The 22,310-nt window shown below is 39.7% G+C and overlaps 1 protein-coding gene, 1 long non-coding RNA gene and 6 other non-coding genes across 8 annotated transcripts in view; 2 read left to right on the forward strand and 6 right to left on the reverse strand.

Moving 5' to 3' along the window:
• The first annotated feature begins 1,055 nt into the window (after window positions 1-1,055).
• On the forward strand, window positions 1,056-1,126 carry trnag-gcc (transfer RNA glycine (anticodon GCC)). The gene has a single exon. It is a non-coding gene; the product is annotated as a tRNA-Gly (tRNA).
• A 1,585-nt stretch (window positions 1,127-2,711) lies between these two features.
• trnas-cga (transfer RNA serine (anticodon CGA)) lies at window positions 2,712-2,793 on the reverse strand. The gene has a single exon. It is a non-coding gene; the product is annotated as a tRNA-Ser (tRNA).
• Window positions 2,794-2,994: 201 nt separating this feature from the next.
• trnaw-cca (transfer RNA tryptophan (anticodon CCA)) lies at window positions 2,995-3,066 on the reverse strand. Its single transcript has one exon. It is a non-coding gene; the product is annotated as a tRNA-Trp (tRNA).
• A 377-nt stretch (window positions 3,067-3,443) lies between these two features.
• trnak-cuu (transfer RNA lysine (anticodon CUU)) lies at window positions 3,444-3,516 on the reverse strand. Its single transcript has one exon. It is a non-coding gene; the product is annotated as a tRNA-Lys (tRNA).
• Window positions 3,517-4,508: 992 nt separating this feature from the next.
• Window positions 4,509-4,581, reverse strand: trnak-cuu (transfer RNA lysine (anticodon CUU)). The gene has a single exon. It is a non-coding gene; the product is annotated as a tRNA-Lys (tRNA).
• A 319-nt stretch (window positions 4,582-4,900) lies between these two features.
• trnat-agu (transfer RNA threonine (anticodon AGU)) lies at window positions 4,901-4,974 on the reverse strand. Its single transcript has one exon. It is a non-coding gene; the product is annotated as a tRNA-Thr (tRNA).
• Window positions 4,975-5,509: 535 nt separating this feature from the next.
• Window positions 5,510-22,310, reverse strand: part of LOC133452334 (XK-related protein 8-like) — a 38,893-nt gene continuing 22,092 nt past the window's right edge. The window contains exon 3 of the mRNA XM_061731582.1: window positions 5,510-8,019. Coding sequence (XP_061587566.1) covers window positions 7,313-8,019 — 707 coding nt within the window. The 3' untranslated portion in view covers window positions 5,510-7,312. The remainder of the gene's footprint in view (window positions 8,020-22,310) is intronic.
• On the forward strand, window positions 20,113-22,276 carry LOC133452358 (uncharacterized). The gene is made up of 3 exons (XR_009783251.1): window positions 20,113-20,244; window positions 20,389-20,562; window positions 22,186-22,276. It is a non-coding gene; the product is annotated as an uncharacterized LOC133452358 (long non-coding RNA).

The raw sequence follows: 22,310 nt of genomic DNA on the forward strand, positions 1-22,310 counted from the left end.
TTGTTTATTCAACACCAGCAGGTCAACTGAGGATTTGTCTAATATAAAATGAAAACAAAAGAAATTGAACCTCAAATTATGAATACAAAAATTATGAAGAAAACTACATTTTGTCCTCCACCTTCCCAAAAATGTTAATTAACTTAGATAACTGGTCATCCCTCTTTTTTTCCTCTCCTCCTCCTTTTCATCCAGCTCCCTCAGTCTCTTTTCATGTCTTTAGTCTTGAAAAGACTAATTTCATTTGTCCTTTTCTTGGTTTTCTTCCCTCCATTTGTTGCTGCTTGCCGGGTCCTTACCACTGGCAGAGTCCATTGTCCTTGGCTAAGTGTCCGGGCCGTAGCACCCCCCCTCTCCACCGCAATCAATTGAAGTGTGAATGGTCTGAAAATCTGATCCAAACACCCTAGTGGATTTTGTTGTGTCCGTGGCACCTTTTCTCTCTTTTTCCAAAAGATTGAGAAGCACTCTTGCTGCCACAGGGGTGCTGTGACCCGGATTCGACCCGGGGTTGCTGCGGCCACAACGCAGAGTACTCACCACTATACGATCACAGCTTGAAAGGGTACGTGTACCCAGCTTTAGATATGTGCTCGCTTTCTGCAGTTATGTCAGTGAACGCAGTGTGAGGTTGGAAGAAGAGTTTACGGAGATGTGCCGCCCCTGTCGTCAGGTAAGGGCATTTGCTTCGAATGAGATATGAGGAAGGAAGAGAATGAATAAAAGAGCTCCCATGAAAGACAAACATAATGCATGAGCCGGGGCAGCTTTGGAAACATTATGGAAGACGGCCTATCCTGCGGCACCTTTGAAGTGTACATTTCCGGACATACACAGAGACAAATGAAAAAAGCAAGTAAATAAATAAATGACACCGTCACTTACAATATTAATGTGAATTCAGGTTTTTCACTTGAAACTGGCACAATTTCATGACAAAGTCTGCAAATTGGACGTGAATTTTGCCGGGTGATGAAACCGAATAGTTTATAGTCTTTGTGATTACAAATTGCAAAAAAAAAAAAAAAAAATGGGCAAAAAATCTCTGCTCATAAGCATTGGTGGTTCAGTGGTAGAATTCTCGCCTGCCACGCGGGAGGCCCGGGTTCGATTCCCGGCCAATGCATACACAAGTTTTTCTGCTTAGTTCTGCTGCTGCTTTTATATATGATACTGAGAGTGAACACCGTCACTTACAATATTAATGTGAATTCAGGTTTTTCACTTGAAACTGGCACAATTTCATAAAAAAGTCTACAAATTGGACGTGAATTTTGCAGGGTCATGAAACCGAATAGTTTATAGTCTTTGTGATTACAAATTGCAAAAAAAAAAAAAAAAAAAATGGGCAAAAAATCTCTGCTCACAAGCATTGGTGGTTCAGTGGTAGAATTCTCGCCTGCCACGCGGGAGGCCCGGGTTTGATTCCCCGACGGGGAGAAAGCCTGTTTTGGATATGCATGACTGACACATATGAACAATGGTCAATAAGATAAAAATCACTCTTCTACACACCATAGGCAGTTGTGCTTTTCCTGCTAAAAAAGCGTAGGACAAGATACACAAATGTAATTTTGATGCACTTATGTTAGAATAACATATTTTCATATGCACTAAAAATGTCTGTGTGCTCCATCTCAACACTGACAGCTCAAAGATAATGTTGCTCTGTTGAACTCTCATAACTCAATCACAGTGTGAGAGGAGAAGGTGAAGACTTGATCCAAAGCAATTCTTTGGTTTTAAACTTAACATGAGGGTAAATGGTAAACCTGGGATTTCCATTCCAAAATGGTCAGGTTAAGTAAGTCACCATGGTAACAGGGTTAGGGCTCTGAACATAACCTGGTAGGGGGTGGGGTTTATGCCGGTTTTGTTCAGGTTTTGTTCAGATAACCCAGTTATGTTCGGGTATTTAAGCGCAGGTTCAGGAGCTGCTGCAACTTGTTACACATAGAAGCCCAAATTGTCCGTGTAATTCACCGTGAGAGGGTGATAAGACCACGGTATGACATTTTACCTTTCCCCGATGAGAATCACTGATTTATTTGAGTAACCTTCTCCATCCATACACTGTAAACCCTAATAAGTTCACAGAACTCAAGTTTTTTTTAAAACTGATTACCCAAAAATATTTTAGTGATATTTTTAAATGTTTTAAGTTTATATAAAATAATAATTACACTTACAGTTGCCTTAAATTATTTTAATATTATCTTTAAAAAAGTAATATTCCACAACTTATAGTTTGGGAGAAATACACTCAAAATGTTCAATATTCCTCAACTCATAGTCTGTGAGACGTACACTCAAAATTCATTCTAAAATCAAATACTGATGCCAGCCCACTATACAATCAGCTAATAATGTTAGAAAACTGAAGGAGAAAAATAGACATTTCTTCCATGACCGGGAATTGAACCCGGACCGTGGTGCTGAAAGCACCAAATCCTAGCCATTAGACCATCAGGGACACATGTGACTTCATGACAACTTCACTGCAAAAAAGCTTTACAAATGTGCATATGCCAGAATTGAGCGGTGCATGAACACCGCTGGACATCAGACCATGAGCGTAGAAAGTGGTGTACAGACATTTTTTGTGCACTGCACTCTTTGTAAAAGAGGCCCCTGATGGATGAGTAATAAATCACAGTCTTGTCTGAGGTTAAGACATTGTAGATTTAACAAGGCTTTTTCTCCCCATTAAGCGTTGTTGACAGGATTTCAACCTGCGCGGGGAATCCCCAATGGATTTCGAGTCCATCGCCTTAACCACTCGGCCACAACAACCACTCTAAAACGTGTGAATCTGCAGAATCAGATAAACAAATGCAATTCCCTTTATTTAAAGATTGTTCCTCCTTTCTTCAAGGCAGGTGATTGTGCAGACTTGCATAATTCCAGGTACATATCAAAGTTTTCTGTTGCAGCTAAAGTTAGTCTGGTTGGTGAACTCGTGAGGATGGATAAAACAAAACTGAAAGTTCATTTTGACCCTGATGTGAGTTGAACACATAACCTTCTGATCTGGAGTCAGACGCGCTACCATTGCTCCACAGAGCCTTTTCTGATATCCTCTGAGGTTGTACACCAATCTGATCATAGCGGACACACCTTTAAAACCAAATAACCTCCGTCACCACAACTTTTCACATTCAAGTCACTTTCTGAACATCAGACCGTGAGCGTAGAAAGTGGTGTACGGACATTTTTTGTGCATTGCACTCTTTGTAAATGAGGCCCCTGATGGATGAGTTATAAATCACAGTCTTGTCTGAGGTTAAGACATCGTAGAATTAACAAGCCTTTTTCTCCCCATTAAACGTTGTTGGCAGATAAAATCCATCTCAGTGACCAGAACAGCAGTGGAGGTGATTCCTTTCTGCTAGCCTTCAACCTGGACTCTACACTTCAAACAAACTTCATAAATGTGACTTCAGCGCCAAACGTGGGGCTCGAACCCACGACCCTGAGATTAAGAGTCTCATGCTCTACCGACTGAGCTAGCCAGGCTTCAGATGCTAGTAAATAAGAACAATAATCGAAAAGTGTCTTTAATGTGAGGGTTTACCAGTGTTTCAGAGAAACCAGTTTTCCGTCTGGACTCCTCTGGACACCCAGACAGTTGAAGGACAACATGTGACTAAACTTGTGATTTTCTAGTTTTTCATAATTGTAGATGCTCACAAATTGGCTATTTCTGAGGTGTCCATTTTTTAGGAGTTGGTGCAGTTGGAAGCTAACTACCTGGTGATGATGTCACCTACTCTCGTCCACTTGGCATTATGAGACAATTGGAGCATCTCAAGTTCAGCTTGACTACGTCAAAATCTGTGTAGACCTGGCGGTTATCAGGTTGCTATGCTCCTCAAGCTAGCCTATAGCTAGCTAGTGCAAAATGTCCTATTTTCTATGTCTCTACATACCTGTCTAGATGGTTTTGTATAAGATTAAGGGGGAATAGAAACTAAATGATTGAATGAATTGAATCATGATCAATAACCTCCTGCACAGTTTCTGTAGTGTAGTGGTTATTTGGTTTGTCGCAAATGTAAAAGGTCTCTGGTCTGAGTCTAACAAGCTGGACCTCTGGATCAGGACTGACGAGTGAACAGAACATCCATAGTTTTATCTTAGAAGAACTTCATCAATTAAAGCTTTTTTAGCAGGCCAACGGCAACTGGTGTGTGGAGGAGTCATTTTCATCCTATTGACCTTTGTTCACTTGTATCAGTCATGTATGTCCATTGTACCAAATAGCTGGTCTCTCCATCGGGGAATCGAACCCCAGGCCCAGATACTGCCCACTATACTAACATTGTCATAATTAAGAATTATTTAATCTAACCCTGGAATGTCATCAGACATGTGATGCCATTGATGATGTCATCAGTCTCAGTGAGTAAAATCCATCTCAGTGACCAGAACAGCAGTGGAGGTGATTCCTTCCTGCTAGCCTTCAACCTGGACTCTACACTTCAAACAAACTTCATAAATGTGACTTCAGCCCAACGTGGGGCTCGAACCCACGACCCTGAGATTAAGAGTCTCATGCTCTACCGACTGAGCTAGCCGGGCTTCAGATGCTAGTAAATAAGAACAATAATCGAAAAGTGTCTTTAATGTGAGGTTTTATCAGTGTTTCAGAGAAACCAGTTTTCCGTCTGGACTCCTCTGGACACCACCCAGACAGTTAAAGGACAACATGTGACTAAACTTGTGATTTTCTAGTTTTTCGCAATTAGAATAGAATGACAAAACAGAGAACATTCACTAAGAGCAGTAGTACTTTTGACAAAGTACTCTGCTATAATTATGCAACCATGTGAGAAATGCTGCCAGAACCAGCAGTGAGAGATATGTGATCTTTCAGGCATCTTAAGACATTAGAGTTTAGAGGCTCTGCTGGGATTTGAACCCAGGATCTCGTGTTTACTAGACAGGCGCTTTGACCAACTAAGCCACAGGGCCTCCATCTGCATGTCATCGTTAGTATAGTGGACAGTATTTCTGCTTGTCACACAGAAGACCGGGGGTTTGATTTACCGACGGGGAGTGAACCTGTTTTGAATATGCATGACTGATACATATGAACAATGGCTGCACTCTCCCCTCCCTGGAGGAGCTGGACAACACCCGCTGTCTCAGGAAAGCCAGGAAGATCATCAAGGACCCATCTCACCCCGGACACTCACTCTTTGAACTGTTGCCATCAGGCAGACGTTTCAGGAACTGAAATCACGCACAAACCGACTAAAGAACAGTTTCTACGCCAGATCCATAACTACACTCAATACTGCTAAATACTCAAACTGACTTTTTCCATGTGCAATACTGACCGAACCGTGCAATACCTGCCATAGAATCGTGTAATACCTGTATGATGTCTTCCTGTTTGTGTCCTTTTAGAGAGTATTTATTTTTATAGTTGTTGTTGTTTTAGGCAAGGCAAGGCAAATTTATTTATATAGCACAATTCAACACAAGGTAATTCAAAGTGCTTTACATTGACATTAAAAGCGGCAAGACATAATTAGACAGTAAATAATTCGACATAATTAGACAGTAAATAACAAATAAGATTGAATAAGATGATAAGAAAAGAAGTAAAATAATAAAAAGCACAATCTGTTAAAAATCAGGGCAGTAGAATACAGCAGGTAAGTTTAATTTAAGAGTAAGCTTGAGTAAACAGTAATGTTTTTAGCCCTGATTTGAAGGAGCTGACAGTTGGAGCAGATCTCAGGTCTACAGGAAGTTTGTTCCACCGGTGAGGAGCAGAATAACTGAACGCTGCCTCACCTTGCTTGGTTCTGGTTCTTGGGACACACAACAAACCAGATCCAGATGAACCTCAGGGGTCTGGGAGCTTCATAGGAACTAACAGATCAACATGTATTTTGGTCCAAGACCATTCAGTGCTTTGTAGACCAGCAGTAAGATTTTAAACTCTATCCTTTGACTAACTGGAAGCCAGTGTAGTGATTTCATGACCGGTGTAATATGGTCCAGTTTCCTGGTGTTTGTAAGGACTCTGATCGTTCTGGATCAGCTGCAGCTGCCTGATAGATTTCTTGTTAAGGCCTGTAAAGATGCCATTGCAATAATCCAACCTACTGAAAATGAATGCATGAATAAGTTTTTCCATGTCTTGTTTAGACAGAATCCCCTTAATTCTAGCAATGTTTTTTAGGTGGTAATAGGCAGATTTAGTGATAAACTTTAGATGGCTGTTGAAGTTCAGGTCTGAGTCAATAATTACACCAAGATTTCTGGCTTGATTTGTAGCTGTCAATGACATTGAGCCAAGGTGAGCGCTGATCTTTTCCCTTTCATTTTTAGGGCCAAAAATGATCACCTCTGTCTTTTCTGCATTTAGCTGGAGAAAATTCTGGCACATCCACTCATTGATTTGGTGAATACAGTTACTCAATGAGATCAGGGGGCTGTAGTCATGTGGTGACACTGAAATATAAAGCTGTGTGTCATCCGCATAAGTATGGTAGGAAATGTTGTGATGTTCCATAATCTGAGCTAGCGGTAGCATATAGATGTTGAATAGAAGCGGTCCGAGAATGGACCCTTGAGGAACCCCACATGTGATCTTGGTTCTCTCAGACTCATGGTTTCCAATTGACACAAAAAATGCCCTATTTTGTAAGATTTAAACCATTGAAGCACAGTGCCGGTAAGTCCCACCCACTTTTCCAGTCTGCTGAGAAGAATGTTATGATCAACTGTCACATCATACGCATCTTTTGGGACTGCTTTAAACTTGATCTATTTTGGGAAAATGTACACACCACAGTTAAAAATATCTTGGGATACGCAATACCTAAGGAATGTAAAGTCATATATCTAGGAAGTATAAATGATTGTATCTTAGACAGAGATAGATATCTAGCTAAAATATTATTGATCACAAGCAAGAAGGCAATAACAAGAAACTGGTGCAATACTGAATCCCCTAAGACGAACCAGTGGCTAGAAATCATAAGAGAGATCTATATTATGGAAAGAATGGCCTATCAACTTAGACTGAAGGGGGATGTTTTTATGGAAAAATGGAAAAAATTGATAATTTATTACACAATGAAAGATACCTAAGGATTCAAGATACTGAACCTATATACACTGCTCTGAATATGGATGCCTGTAGCCATGACTGCTTTGTTCTTTGAATTTTTGCTGTGTTTTGCATTACCTGTACATCTATTTCTGACATGGAAATGTAGAGTTCAGTGTAAACTGTTGCTGTTATTGTATAACACAAAACTACAATAATAATTAAAGTTTAGAGACCAGCTCATCAGTTGTAGAAGTTCTCGGCCAGCTTCTCTATCCTCCGGTTGCAGTGTTCTTGTGTGCCGGGCTCCGAGATGCCCATGACGACGTCGGGGTCAGAGGCGTCCACCTCATCATTGGGCAGCAGCCTCTCAGTGCTCCCCCTTCTGCGCAGGATTGGGTGGTAGCATTTGTAGTATAAGACCTTCAGCAGGAGTCCGAAGACGTAAAGGACGACCACGGCGGCGGTGGTGGCTGCGGCGTACGCCCGCGGCACCACAAAGCCCGGAGGGTCTGTGCTCATCTTCCAGTACCACACGCCACAGAGCAGGCAGATGTCCACCAGGATGTAGCCGTGGTACAGCCACATCGGCTTCCTGGTCTTCCCATTGACCAGATTGAACCAGTTGAAGTACCAGACAAGGCCGGCCGTGGCCCGGTAGAGCCGCTCCCCCTCGTGGCCGTCCATGATGGCCGTGTCCGAGCGCCAGGCGCAGAAGAACAGCAGCAGCCAGGAGCCGAAGAAGTGGCTGAAGATGAAGAAGGGCATCACGGAGGTGAAGAGCGACAGCGCCACCAGGCGGGACAGCAGGAGGGTCAGGTGAAACAGGAAGAACACCACCCAGGAGCGGAGGGAATGTTTGTTGTTCTCGGGCAGGAAGGAGTTAAGGCAGTGGCGGTACATGGTCACGCTGAAGGCCACGGCTGAGACCGAGCCCAGGGCCTTCATCACTGAGGAAGAGGAGGAGAGGCTTCGTTAGAACGTCATGTGGTGAAAAGAAGAAAGAAAGAAAGAAGGAAAATTCCTTTCCAGTTCGGAGGGATTTCCGGTTCGGAGAAGTAAACTTTCGTTCTGAAAGTTGCTGTTAAACGCCTAGCGGGAGGATTACCTTCCCATCTGGTGTTTACCAAACACCCTCATGACCTTTCCTACTCCACGCAACTTAAAGGGGACCTATTATGAAAAACACGTTTTTTCTTGCTTTAACATATATAAAGTGGTCTCCCCTCACCCTGCCAACACAGAAAACATGAAAAGCCACCGAATTCTGCAGGGTCTGCACACCCCGCCCGGCTGAATCTTCCAGTGTCATGTGACTTCTACGAGCCGTTGAGAATCTGCTCCCGCCGTGAGTCACAACGGGAGCAGATTTCCATAGGTTGGCCTCCGCTGCTGAAACCACGCCCACAACGAACTCCACCCGCCGGAGTTTCCACCATTGTTTAGAAGCGGTGGCTGTTTTCACAGCGAGGGGACAGTTGAAATTAGGTTTTGCATCGACACTTACCCTCATAAAAGGATCAGTTCCAATAGCACGGACCCCGCAACATCACACGAGTCAGCGGTAAGAGCCGTTAATTTTTCATGTTATTTATATTTGTTTACAAGTATGATCTTTGCATGGGCTAAGTATTTAGCTTAGCTCCGGTGTTACTCCGTGTTACGGAGCTCTATTAGTACCGTAATACATTTTTCTTCTGTTTATGGTTTCAGATCTTCCAAGCACCTGAAGTTGTTCAACAACACCTTCAGAAGACGCACGGTCCTTCCTTGAGCCAGCAACAGTGCATAAATGTTATTTATATACAACTTATGTTATTTTATTTTTTTTAACAATAAAGTTGCCATTTGTGAACATTCAGTGTTGTGATTTCTTTACAGTTAACATGTCTTGTAACATAAGAAATGAAATGATGATGAATCTGAGTAAATAACTGTGGTGTACCTGTTTAGAATTAAATTAAATCTTCCTGTGTGAATTAGTGTGAAAACGAGGTGACCCGTTCCCTCTTCAGGGAACTAAAGGCTGATTTATGGTTCTGCGTTACACCAACGCAGAGCCTACAGCGTAGGGTACGCAACGATTTAACGCAGAACCGTAATTCAGGCTTTAAAATCTGTTTACACCGTGTCATAACTGCATGTGAGTGTCCGACTATCGCGTCGAGCTGCGTGACGTCGGACGCTCTCTGTCCACACTGAAACCGTTAAACTCGCGGCCAGACAGTCTAATAGAAAATAAAGCAATGGAATTGATTTTGTCACTGAAGTTAGATCGCATGGCATGGGACACGCTTTGTGTACGCAGCCGCTGCTCTTCAGCCCGGAGCGAGGCTTGCAAATTGCCCTGTTAACTCTTTAACAGGGGGTCAGGGGATATTTAGGATTGTCTGCAGTAAATAATGTTTCCTTCATTGAAAAATGGCGTTTCTAAACAAAAAGTAAAAATTATTAGCTCCCACGAAACTAACACATTTGCCCCAAAATACTGGTCGATGATCAAATCAATTATTACAATGAATGCTCCACAAATTATATATCATTAAGTTCCAATAAGAATGAATAAATACGGAAAATGTTTCCCTTTCAGACCAAAATAAATGATGAAGAAATAGAGAGAGTAAACTCTACACAGTTCCTTGGGGTCCTCATTGATGACTGTCTAAACTTTAAATGTCATATAGATCACCTTGTGCAAAAACTAAATATCTAAAATCTGAATATGTCGGTCTGTTTTTCAAACCGAGACACCTGTTTCCATGCTCTGCCCTTCATATTCTTTATTAGGATTAGTATTAGCTAATATTATAAATTCCCCCCTTGTTAATCCACGCAGTGTTAACATCCACATGCAGTTAGTCTGAATCGGAGGAAAACCAATCACGCCCTAGCGTGGGCAGATAAACAAATGCTGGCGGGCCAAACGAGCCCGTTGTTTCCTCCTGTGTAGTCTGGACTGGCTAGAGCTGGGGCAGTCTGGAGATCTCGTTTTCAGCAGCTAGAATGCCCCTTCTGCCCCGTCAGTCCACTGCAACCGGGCTGACTGTTATCCTTGTCCAGCTGCTCGGATTAAAGCTCTTAATGGGGCTGTTTTGGTAGCATAATCACATACCCAGGGTCTGCTGTAGCCCACCAAGTAAAGACAATCAAAATATCATCCACGTACATTAAAGCATTGATTGTATATCCAAATGACTAAGATCATCCGCAAGCACGTGATTGAAGATAGAGGGAGAGTGTGCGATTGTAGGCCTTTACAAGTAAAAGCAAACAAATGCTGAGAATCAGGATGAACTGGTACGCTGAAAAATGCCAAGCACAGACCTATTAGGTGCTTTTAAACACAACTTTACAAACTACAGACCGATTTCATTACTCTCACAATTTTCAAAAATCTTAGAAAAACTGTTTGTAGTACGGCTTGACGATTTTATAGAAAATCACAATCTATTAACCAATCACCAGTACGGATTCAGGTCAAACAGGTCGACATCGATGGCAGTTACGGAGTTGGTTGAACATATATCTACAGCAATTGATGACAAGGAATATACAGTGGGGGATTTCGTTGATTTACGAAAGGCATTTGACACTATTCATCATGGTTTACTATTACAGAAATTAGAAAGGTATGGGATCAGGGGAATAGCGAACACATGGGTAAAAAGCTATCTTAGCGACAGACACCAGTTTGTACATATGAACGGTGCCGACTCTAAAAAGGAAAGGATCACTTATGGGGTTCCACAAGGCTCGGTACTAGGGCCAAAGCTATTTATACTGTACATAAATGATATATGTGATATATTGACAAATATGAAATGTGTTCTGTTCGCAGACGACACAAGTCTGTATTGCTCAGGGAAACACCTGGAGCAACTCCAGGTAACAGTTGAAAAAGAGCTTAAAACTCTGAAAAAATGGTTTGACATCAATAAACTGTCATTAAATCTAAGCAAAACAAAATTCATCATCTTTGGAAACCACAAGATTGACAAACAGATCAAAATCAAGTTTGACGGTGTTGAAATCGACCAAGTGCATGAAAACACATTTCTGGGCATCATAATTGACAGAAAACTAAACTGGAAACCTCACATTAATAACTTAAGATCAAAATTATCCAAAACAATAGCTATACTGTACAAAATGAAAGCAAATTTGGACCAGAGCTCACTGTATCTACTGTATTGTTCCCTCGTACTTCCACACATCAGTTACTGTGTGGAAATATGGGGGAACAACTATCAAACAAACATAAACCCAATATTTCTACTCCAAAAAAAAGCAATCAGAATTGTCAACCATGCTAAATACTACGCACCAACAAATCCACTTTTCATCCGGTCAAACACCATAAAATTATACGATTTAATCAAATTCAAGACAGCAATAACAATGTACAAGGCACACAACCAGATGCTCCCACACTGTATCCTGGAGTTGTTCCAGGTAAATACTAACTAACTAACTAACTAACTAACTAACTAACTAACTGGTGAGGGAAAGCAGGTACAACCTAAGGGGCTGTGGCATTTTTGAGCAGAAATGGCCAAGAACAAAAAAAATCTCAAGGTGTATCGGTGTCGAAGGGGTGAAACAATGGAACCGCCTGGATGAGGAACTAAAAAAAAGTAGCTCAATTTATAAATTAAAAAAAAATTATAAATCTAAAATAATGGATAAATATAGAACACTAATATAAATTATCTTCATATTAAACTGTCTAAATTATGCAACTTTCCTCCTGCAGCTATCCTCAAATCGTGAGTGACCACATTTATTTTCTTCTCTTCTTTATTTATTTTCTTTGTTTTATTCGTTCGTTTCGTTTTCTTCTTATTAGTATCTTTTGTTTCTGAAGTCTGCCTTTGTTGAAAAGGATAGGCAAAATAAGCCATGAGGCTTCAGCTTATACCTTTTTGGTCAAAAAAAAAAAAAGGAAATGTGTACATATATATATTTATACCTGTGTGTATACTGTACATATACAGTGTGTATATGCAAACATCTTAAAATGTAAATGACCAAAACAAAATAAACTAAACTAAACTATTACCGTGTGGGGATCAGGTAATATAGGCATTTCCTCAAATCATGCACTAGTCTATATTCATTACCACCTGGGTTTTTGATGGGAAAGATTGGGGTATCGCATGCACTATTTGTTCTCATCAGGACTCCTACATCCACTAATCCTTCTATAATGGGATTTATGCCGTCTATAGCAGTGATTCTTAACCATAGGGCCGCGGCCCACACTTGGGCCGCGAGCGCCACTTGGTGGGCCGCAAAAATAATTCAGTTTTGTACGAGTGGGCCGCGGGGGCCGCGGGACTGCATAGCAACTCCCGACCAAATGAGGAGAAGACAATCAGCTAGCTGTACGTGTAATAGTAAGAGAAATAGTGTGTATTTACAGAGTAAATCCTTCATTTTGCACAGAGTAGGTTTAGATCCGCCAGGATCAGGGATCGATTACTTGGATCTGCGGCCAGAGCGAGCGAGCGCGGCGTGATCATTTATCCTGACGCGTCCCCGCGGCCGGGGAGGTCGGTGCCGCTCGGGCTTGCGGGCTCGGTCGTTTACTGCGGAAGGATTGTGCATGTATATGCGTGGGCTGTCGTGTCTGCTGGGCTGGACTGTTGTTCGGGCTTTCTCAAAAGCATCGGAGAGACTCGGCTGCTCCGCAGCCAGAGAGAGCGGGCTCCTGCCCATCTCAGCTGATCAGGCTCGGATGAAACCTGAGTCCTCTGACAACTGATTAATGTAATATCTTAAATAAAGTACAATCAAACTAGGTTTTGTTCCCGCTCTATTTTTAAATATGCACACTTGTATGATTGTGTGTGTGTTGTTGTAAGGCGGCGCTCCGTGTGTGTTGACGGGGCCTTTCCACACGGAGCGCTGTGTGTGTGTTTTAAAAACAGAAATGACACACACAAAATTGAGGGTGCTCCTTTCCACACGGCGCCCGAATGGTCGTCAAAATACGGTAATTAACTTGGCTCTAGAGATGAGAAGCGTAACAGGTGGAAAGGAAGTTCAACCCGGAATGGACCGATTCATCCTGTTCAGTCTTCCCACTGGGACAAAACCAGTGTCTCATACGATCAGAGACCGTGGCGTTCAAAGTGCGAAAGTAAAACGCCACTGAAACAAAACAAAGTTTTTCATCAAACATTTCCACTCAAGTCTGAACTGAAGTCACAGAAAATAAACTGACTAAATATCGTTCCAGGCTCACCAGTGTTTATATTCATTTATTATAAAAATGTGTTGAGACAATTAACAAAGAAAAGGGGAAATTCAAACTGCTGGTAAAGAAATAAAATAAGATAGCATTTGAAAAATAAAATAAAATATAAGTGACAAATATGTACTTTTTTTAATATCACAGTCAGATGCAGATGTTGATACAACTATGAGGCTACTTGAATATATACATACATACATATATATAAATATATATATATATATATATATATATAAATATATATATATATATATATATATATATATATATATATATATATATATATAAATATATATATATATATATATATATATATATATATATATATATATATATATATATATATATATATAAATATATATTTATATATTTATATATATATATATATAAATAGTACCCGCCAGAAATCGCATACTGGGAGGGGAAAATGCAAATAGGTCCATTTACCACGCGCAATGAGATTTACCAAGCCAGAAAGTTTTTGCGGGGATTGTGATTGCGTCTGTATTTAATACGTTCGAAAGGAAGGTGCTAATCTCCACATGCAAAAGGAGAAATATTTTATTTGAATGTTAAATCGAGTATTATTCAGCAAAAGGTTGCCACAGGAGGCACATTCATTTTTTTATTTGTGATAATAAATAAATCACGTGTTTTCATGGAGAAAAAAGTGTTTCTCATTGTGCGCCTATACTTGTTCTGCAGTCTTCATACCCCGGTGTTGTGCCATATTCAGCACCCCTGCCGTGAAAAGCACCCCCTCGTCTGACAAAAATGATATTCTCATTCTGTGTCACGTTCTGTTTAGCGTCCAGTTTTGTGTTAATGATTCATGTTTAAATGCGCTCATGGATTCCACAATAGTCATACTTTCCCACAATCACAGTCACAGATAACAAAAATGGGGTAAATGGTTATTGATGTCATTAATTAATAGCCTGCTTACTGTGTTGTCTTCCATAATATTTGTAAATATATATAATATGAACTCCTAAGTATGTGTTTGTGTGAGTGTGTATATATAAATACATTGAAGTGTCAGTGTGTTGTTTTTTTTCTTGGTCTACTTATCATTGAATATACGAGGGGGTTCTTTTCACGGCAGGGGTGCTGAATACGGCACAACAATTTGCCTCTTCCACTAATATCTCTAACTTCAACTCGTCAAATTTCATTTTGCGCTTGCAACTATATCCTGCTTTCCTACTCTTTTTTTATACATACTTTTTTTTTATTTCTTTCTAACTCTCCGTCGACTTCATTACAGCACTTCGGACCAAAGCTGCCTTCAAGAGGCCAGCGTTTTTTTCCAGATGACATTTTGTGCCGTCTTCTCATACAGTACATCGTAAAATCTTTTGTTTATTAGACGGATGGGTAACCATTATTAACTTCTGCCAGTTTTGTCTTCTTTGGCAGTTTTACTTTCACTGGCTCCCATGGTTTGGCAGTTCACAGCCATCCTCACGGCCTGTGGTTACCTAGTTAATTTTCTTAATCTTGTCCCCCTGTCTTTTCCTTTTTTCCAATCTGCCTCGCTCTCAATCAATGCAGACTCATAATAATTATTTTATAATAGTTATTTTTATGCCTAATGTTTTGTTTCAAAGATTATTTTGTGTATCTTATATTTTATATTACCTCGTACCAATATACTGTGCCTCTTTTTTTTTTTTTTGTAACACATTTTCTTTGTTTGTTCCAGCTCCCTTGCCATTTAAGCAAGATTAGCTTGTAAAGAATTGACTCTACGCTTCCCAATCATGCCCATGTTTTAACAGGCTAAACTTTCAAAATCCGGGGTTAACTCCCCTGCAACTCCAACAGTCATATTGTTCTATAACATATATAATACCCTACTTGGTAACACTTTACAATAAGGGTCCCTTAATTAACGTTAGTTAATGCATTATTAAGCATTAATTAACAGTTTAATAATAGTTAAACAACCATTATTATGTTTTACTTAACATTAATTTGCATATTAGTTAATGCATTAATAAACAGTTAATTAATGCCTACTGCTCAGAGTTAATTAATACATTAGTAAGCATTAATAAACGTTACATTATGTAATTATGCATCCTTATGTATGCATTACTTAGTATTAATTAATACATTAGTTAATACATAAGTAAAACGTTAATAATGTCCCTAGTAATCATTTACTAATGGTGTTTATTTGGAGTGAATAAGCATTAAGCTACCTAATACATCTACTAATCATTCACTAATGGTGTACATGTTTACTGGATGGGCATTATTAAACAACTATTTAGAGTCTTAAGTAATCATTTCCTAATGGTGCTGTGTGTGTTATCAGGTAGCTTACCTGACCTTATGAACGGTAACCTGACATAAACCTTAATAAATGTATAGGAGTGGCTCATGAGCATTACTTAACCATTAGTAAAGGCTTGCTGGACCCTTATTGTAAAGTGTAACACATTTATCCCTTAGGTAACACATTATTAATGCTTAACTGCCTCATAAGCATTACTTAACCATAACTAACCATTAGTAAATACTTTTCTGGACCCTTATTGTAAAGTGTAACACATGTATCCCTTAGGTAACACATTATTAATGCTTAACTGCCTCATAAGCATTACTTAACCATAACTAACCATTAGTAAATACTTTTCTGGACCCTTATTGTAAAGTGTAACACTTTTATCCCTTAGGTAACACATTATTAATGCTTAACTGCCTCATAAGCATTACTTAACCATAGTTAACCATTAGTAAATTAAGCAATCACACATAAAGAAGTTTACACTGTTTATTTAAAACAAAATAAAACAGATTTTAACAGATAATAATTTGTTATATGTATACATCTTATATATATATATATATATATATATATATATATATATATATATATATATATATATATATATATATATATATATATACACATCTGTGATAACAGATACGTAACAACAATTCACACAGAGGAGATCTTTGAAAAAAACATTATTTAGTAACATAATACAATAACACAGTATGATAGGCTGGCATAATTGTATCATCCTTCATTTTATGTATTGTAGCAGAAATGACTTTAGTGGCCTTTATAACCTCCTTGCATCTTTTAGCAAAGTCTGCCACCGTCTCCCCCTTCTCCACCTGATCATATTCTTCTGGAGCAGCTATTGCGAGCTCGGCAATCGCTGCAGTCCTCACAATAGTAAGTCTGTCTACTCCATACTTCTCGAAGGATTTGGCCATATTCTTCCCCGTCTGGAAAATGGCAAGGACTTCCTTGTACCGCTTCACCACATCACCTGGTCCTCCAACTAATATAAACACACAAGAACAAGAAGGAATGTATCATTTGAATCATGAGATTGATGAGAAGAAAAAAACAAATCATTGTATTTTACTGTTAATGTTCAATGTGCCGCGAGACACACTAATCCCATATGTGACACCTCAACACAGTGTAGATGGATTTTCTGGCACAACTTCACCAAGGTACATGGAAACACCATGACACACACAGGGAATTATCAAGGCTAAATTGGGAGAAAAAGAGGGGAAAATGCTAAATAAAAATGGACACATTTGGGGTGAATCATTTTTGGAAATTAACATTCATTTGGACCGTACTGGTCCTTCTAGTACATCCCTCTATCAGCATCATGCTGATAGAGGGATGTACTAGAAGGACCAGTACGGTCCACACAGGGCTTGAATTTAGCACTCGCCACTTGCCATTTGCGACCCAAATTCCTCAAGTGGCAAGACAGATTTTCTTGCCACTTGGCTAGTTAGAAAAATCGAGATTCCCAACTTTTGTGCCATTTATAAATCAAATTGAGATTCCCAATACTGTGCGCACCATCGCACCTTTTTATTTTTTATTCTTGATGTCAACTCCGGGTGAACCGTCTGAGTCTGACTCTGAAGAATGAATAGTAAACACTCTGAAGAACAACTGGAGAAAATGGACCAATGCAATATCTCAGTTTGACCAGCAGGGGGCTCACTGTATAGTTCCTTAAATGGTTTAGCTGGTGTCTTGTGGTTGTCTTAAGACAGGCTAGGTGGGTTGTTGTAGTCTTAATAAGACACTTTCGAGCTAATAATAAAAAGGCTGCTTGTTTTTAAATTCACTTCTCATTTGGACATTTTTATCCAGCCCAGAATAAACACATTATTTATACAATACACCTGCTGCATTATAGAATATACAGACAGGACAGGATCAAAGTGTTACTTTGAAGGTGTAATGCTATATATTCCTCCATAAATGTTAGATTTACAATTAAGTAGGCAACTACTGAAATTAAATTATACAAGAACACATCATGCAATCTCATTTTCCACCAATAGTATAGTAGTACACTACTGAATGATAATTGTAGCGTATAGAAAAACAGGATTGATGTAATATGGTTCTACGATGACTGCTATATACAAGTGATGTCGAAATACAAAAGTAAAGCAACGTTTTGGTTTTGGCTAGTAAAAAATCTGATTGGCTAATAACTGGGGGCTAATTTAATTGGGGGCGGCAGTAGCTCAGGTGGTAGAGCGGGTCGTCCAATGATCCGAAGGTCGGCGGTTCGAATCCCGCTCTGTCCCAGTTTGCTGTCGTAGTGTCCTTGGGCAAGACACCTTACCCACCTTGCCTCGTATGAATGTGTTTGAATGTGTATGAATGTTGGTGGTGGTCGGAGGGGCCGTTAGGCGCGGAATGGCAGCCTCGCTTCCGTCAGTCTGCCCCAGGGCAGCTGTGGCTACAGATGTAGTTTACCACCACTGGTGAGAATGTGTATGAATGAATAATGATTTCTGTAAAGCGCTCTGGGTGCCTAGAAGGGCGCTATATAAATCCAAGTCATCATCATCATCATCAACATTTTTCATCTACTAGCCACTTGGCTAGTAAGTCAAAAAGTTAATTTCAAGCCCTGTCAGCTTGTCATGAGAGATTGATCTACTTGTAGGGACAACAGACACATACAGCTCAAGCCAGCCAAGAAATACGTTTCACATACCCCGCAGGCGAGAGCGATGTTTGCTTTTCTTCGCCTTTTTCTCCTTATCCTGTCAGAGCTGGATTCAGAGCTGGATTCAGAGTCATCCTCACTGTCGTCTTCACTGTCATGCTGCATCTCAGATCCCCTCATCGCTTCATCATCACTGTCTTCTCTTCTGGACTGTTGAGCCTCCTTGAGACATGTCAAAGCTATGGATGCAAGGATTGATAGTTGATTACATCAGTTTGATTGCTTATTGTATACAAACACCTACAACAACAAACACAGCTATGACACAACTTTCGCACCCACAGCGTACACACCCATCATTCTTTAACCCTCGAGCATCCCTTAAAATTAATATACACTTTTTACCCATAGTCCAAATTTGCCTGATTGACTACCATCTCATAAAAGTGCAATAAAAATGTAATAAATATTTATTTCCACTTTCACCACATAAAATCTTTTCAACAACTTCAGACCTAGCCATAGATATAAAGTTAATTATAATCTTTAAACATTATTTTTACAAGTCCTGATTTTTTCAATAGAAAAATCACAAAATATGCAATATTTTCAAAAATGTGGTTCAAAGTGAAATATATTACAGCATTGACTATGTCAATAATTGATAACATTTATTTTGATGCATTATTATTTTTGATGACAGTTCATTTAAAAAAACTTACACTCTTTACCTTCATGTCCAAATTTGCCCCATTGACTCCCATTATAACCATATATTTTTTTATGTACTGTAATTCTTACCTATTATAATTTTTTTCAGACGAATTCCTAATAAATCTAAGCCTCTACCTTCAAAATACAGAGAAAACAGGTTTTATGTCTGGTGACCCCCCCCCAAAACTAGCAGGGGCAGCAGAGCTTCATCACATCAAGTTTCAGTGACGTCTCATCCATCCCGCTCCCGTGTTTAGTTGGGGTCTTTCGTTTAAAAAAGTGTCAGCCTTCACGAGGTGTATTAGCTTCTACACACACCCTTTCAGTTACATGACTGAGAAGTCAGTCTTTCAAATTTACCGACGTAAACTTCTTCTTCTCCATTATTCAAGTGTTACTGAGTCAAATATGCAGCATCTTTTTGAAAAGTGTACATTTTGTCAGAATGATGTATTTGTTATGACAACTTGATTTGTGAACTTTTCAAAAAAAAAAAAAGTGTCATAAAGTTAACATTAAGAGCTAACAGTTTAACATAGTTAGATTAATCTTACCATGTTTTCCAGATGACTTACCCTTTTCCGCTTTTTCCTTGTGCGTGGTTATCCTGGTCCTGTGAGGTGAGACTCCAAGCTCATCCATCTTGAGGCGCTTCTGTAGCTGGGGCTGCGGTCAGTGCGCGCAAAGAAAAAAAGTTATATGCGGCGTTCAGGCCAATTCGGAACTAAGGTTTTAATTAAGGCCTAATATTGGTGCTCCTACTCGGGAAATTCAGAGTCTTCTTGGAGAATCAGTTTTCTGACATCACACAACAATGTCTAATGTCAATGTCTGGAACGCTTTGAAGACAGAAATGGGAGTTTTCAATGGGGAAACCCAGAGTTCTGAGGCGTCATGAACGCAGCATTGGCGCGCACCAGAACTCAGGAGTTATCGCAGTGTAACCTGGTGTAACTGCCTTGTAGGAGGAGCAGGATTTTCTGGCAGGACGGACAGTAATTTTAACAGGATAGCCATTTACCAAGCTGCACGTTTCATTTTAGGACGGAGCACACGGCATGCGTGGGTTAAAGTTAGCAAACAAGTTGAGTGAGCTGACAGAAGGCAAAAAAAACACAAACACCTCAAACTAATTGAATGGCTCCAAAAGAAAAAAATACTGAGATGGAAAGTCAAGTGCAACCGGTGCCATCACAAAATGAAGCTGAAGAAAAAGATGGTGGATCTGTGGACCGATTTGAATGGTAGGTAACTTTGGCCAACATTGTGGGATAACTTTTTTGGTCATTATTATTATTATTATTATTATTATTATTATTATTATTATTATTATTATTATTATTATTATTATTATTATTATTATTATTATCATTATTTCTATTCGCCAGCTTGATTTCATGATGGACAACATTGCTGCATCCTCAAGAACCCTTTCAAGAATGGCAAAGCAACGGGAGGTCTGCGTGACAGCGATGGAGAGGCTGCATCATAGAGAAGGACAGAGAATTGGGGGAAGGAGCATTTCGTGGTGATAGATGAGTCACTTCAGACATAAAAGAAAGGTAACTTTTTATATTAACTGCTACAAATTGTTAGGCTGCTAATTATGACTTAGTCTTGTGATGCCCAACGTTCAGGTCGAGACTGGACAAGACTTGAATGTCTGGGGAAGTTAGTGCAGGATTTTGTAATAGTGCTACCGCTGGTTGCAACCAGCTTCCTTGAAAAGGTAAAATACCTAAAATAGACAGGTTAAATAAGAGTTTTCTTTTTCCTGCTCCTTTCTGAACATGGATAAAGATGCAACTGTTTGCTATTTCCTTTGGTACAATTTGAATGTTTCCATGGGCAGAACAATTAAATGAAATTAAATGAAGATCTGTGTTAGTCTTTCGTCCTCAATCAATGATTGGTTAGCTCTGCTTTGCACACACCTTACCAGAAACGTCAGCAATGTTAGCAACGAAAGGCCCACCCTAAAAGACTGTTGGTTTGTTTTGCAACACTGTTTTTTTTTAAACTCACAAAACGTTTCCATCCAGACACCCGCTTATTTTTACAAAATTGAGGTGGAACTTCCCCAGACAATCATTTTGAAATATTAGAGTTTGGAAACGAGACTAGTTATAACCACATCACCAATGTGGAAAAATTAATTAGTATATTCAAAGATTCAATATGTAAAATTTGATCAGAATTTTGAGGTAAAACATTACAAAATCATGTGCAATTATCAGAAATATATTTAGAAAGAAGAGTTTAAATGTTATGTCAAAGACATTTACCAATTGAAGATGCAAAAGGCACCAAATACAAGCGCAACAGTAAAAGTTGGTGGCGAAGTGCAAATATGCGGCCTCCAGCAGGGAGCAGGGTGCGGATTTTTATTTTAAAATTTGGACCAGCGCTCCTGCTCCATACCGCTCCAATTTAGCTCCAGGGCCACCCATACCTGACCTACAACCAGCTTGTTTTCTAGCTGGATCTGTTTGTTATCGAAAAGTATGTAATTGATTAAATTATTATTCAAACTGTGGGAGGGAAGAGATCTGAAACAGAACTCATACTGGAATCTGACAATGCCAGGTTTGGGTTTAAGTGTACAACGCTGCTTTTTTGGACAGGTCTGTGAGCAAGGAGCAAGAAAATTCTCACCTGCTCTGTTTCCCTCACATGCTCTGGTCCACCATCCACATGTAGAGACCTATACTGTATTTTTTAGCCTGGTATTTGGCTGTACTTTGTGTGTATAAAAAGAGTTAAAAACGGCAAGATCTAACCACTGTCTGAGCGTCGATCTGCTGGGCCAGAGCACAATGGGTGGGGCACTACACAGCTGTAGCAGCATGGGTGTATGTTTATAACATCGGCAAGAAAAAAAAACATTGTTGATTGTCTTCTCAATCGCAGTGAAACGATTGGATTGCCGATCGACAGAAGCCAAGTTGAAACAGCAGCCCATCATTTATGATGTTCATGCTTATAGTGATGAAAAACAGAATGGGACAGAATCCTTCCTATAGAAACTCTTACATTTGGCTATAGTAATCATCCATTCCATGGAAATCTTGCATTTTACTTTGTCTAATCAGATTTGTCAACTTTATTCCTGCTAACATTATAAATTTATCTGACACAAGGTTAATAATCTTGTTTCTTGTTCTGTCATTTTCCCCAAAACACAGTATGGAAGGGGCAGGATGGCTGGGGGCTGGAAGCGGAGGAAGTGGGTGTTCGGGATGCTGGGGGTGCAAAGCACGCGGAGGCGGCCAGGGCGAAGACATCCAGGGAAGCCGGTGCTTCGCTTGGT

This window comes from Cololabis saira, chromosome 10, assembly GCF_033807715.1.
Source record: "Cololabis saira isolate AMF1-May2022 chromosome 10, fColSai1.1, whole genome shotgun sequence".
In the NCBI taxonomy this organism is placed as follows: domain Eukaryota; kingdom Metazoa; phylum Chordata; class Actinopteri; order Beloniformes; family Belonidae; genus Cololabis; species Cololabis saira.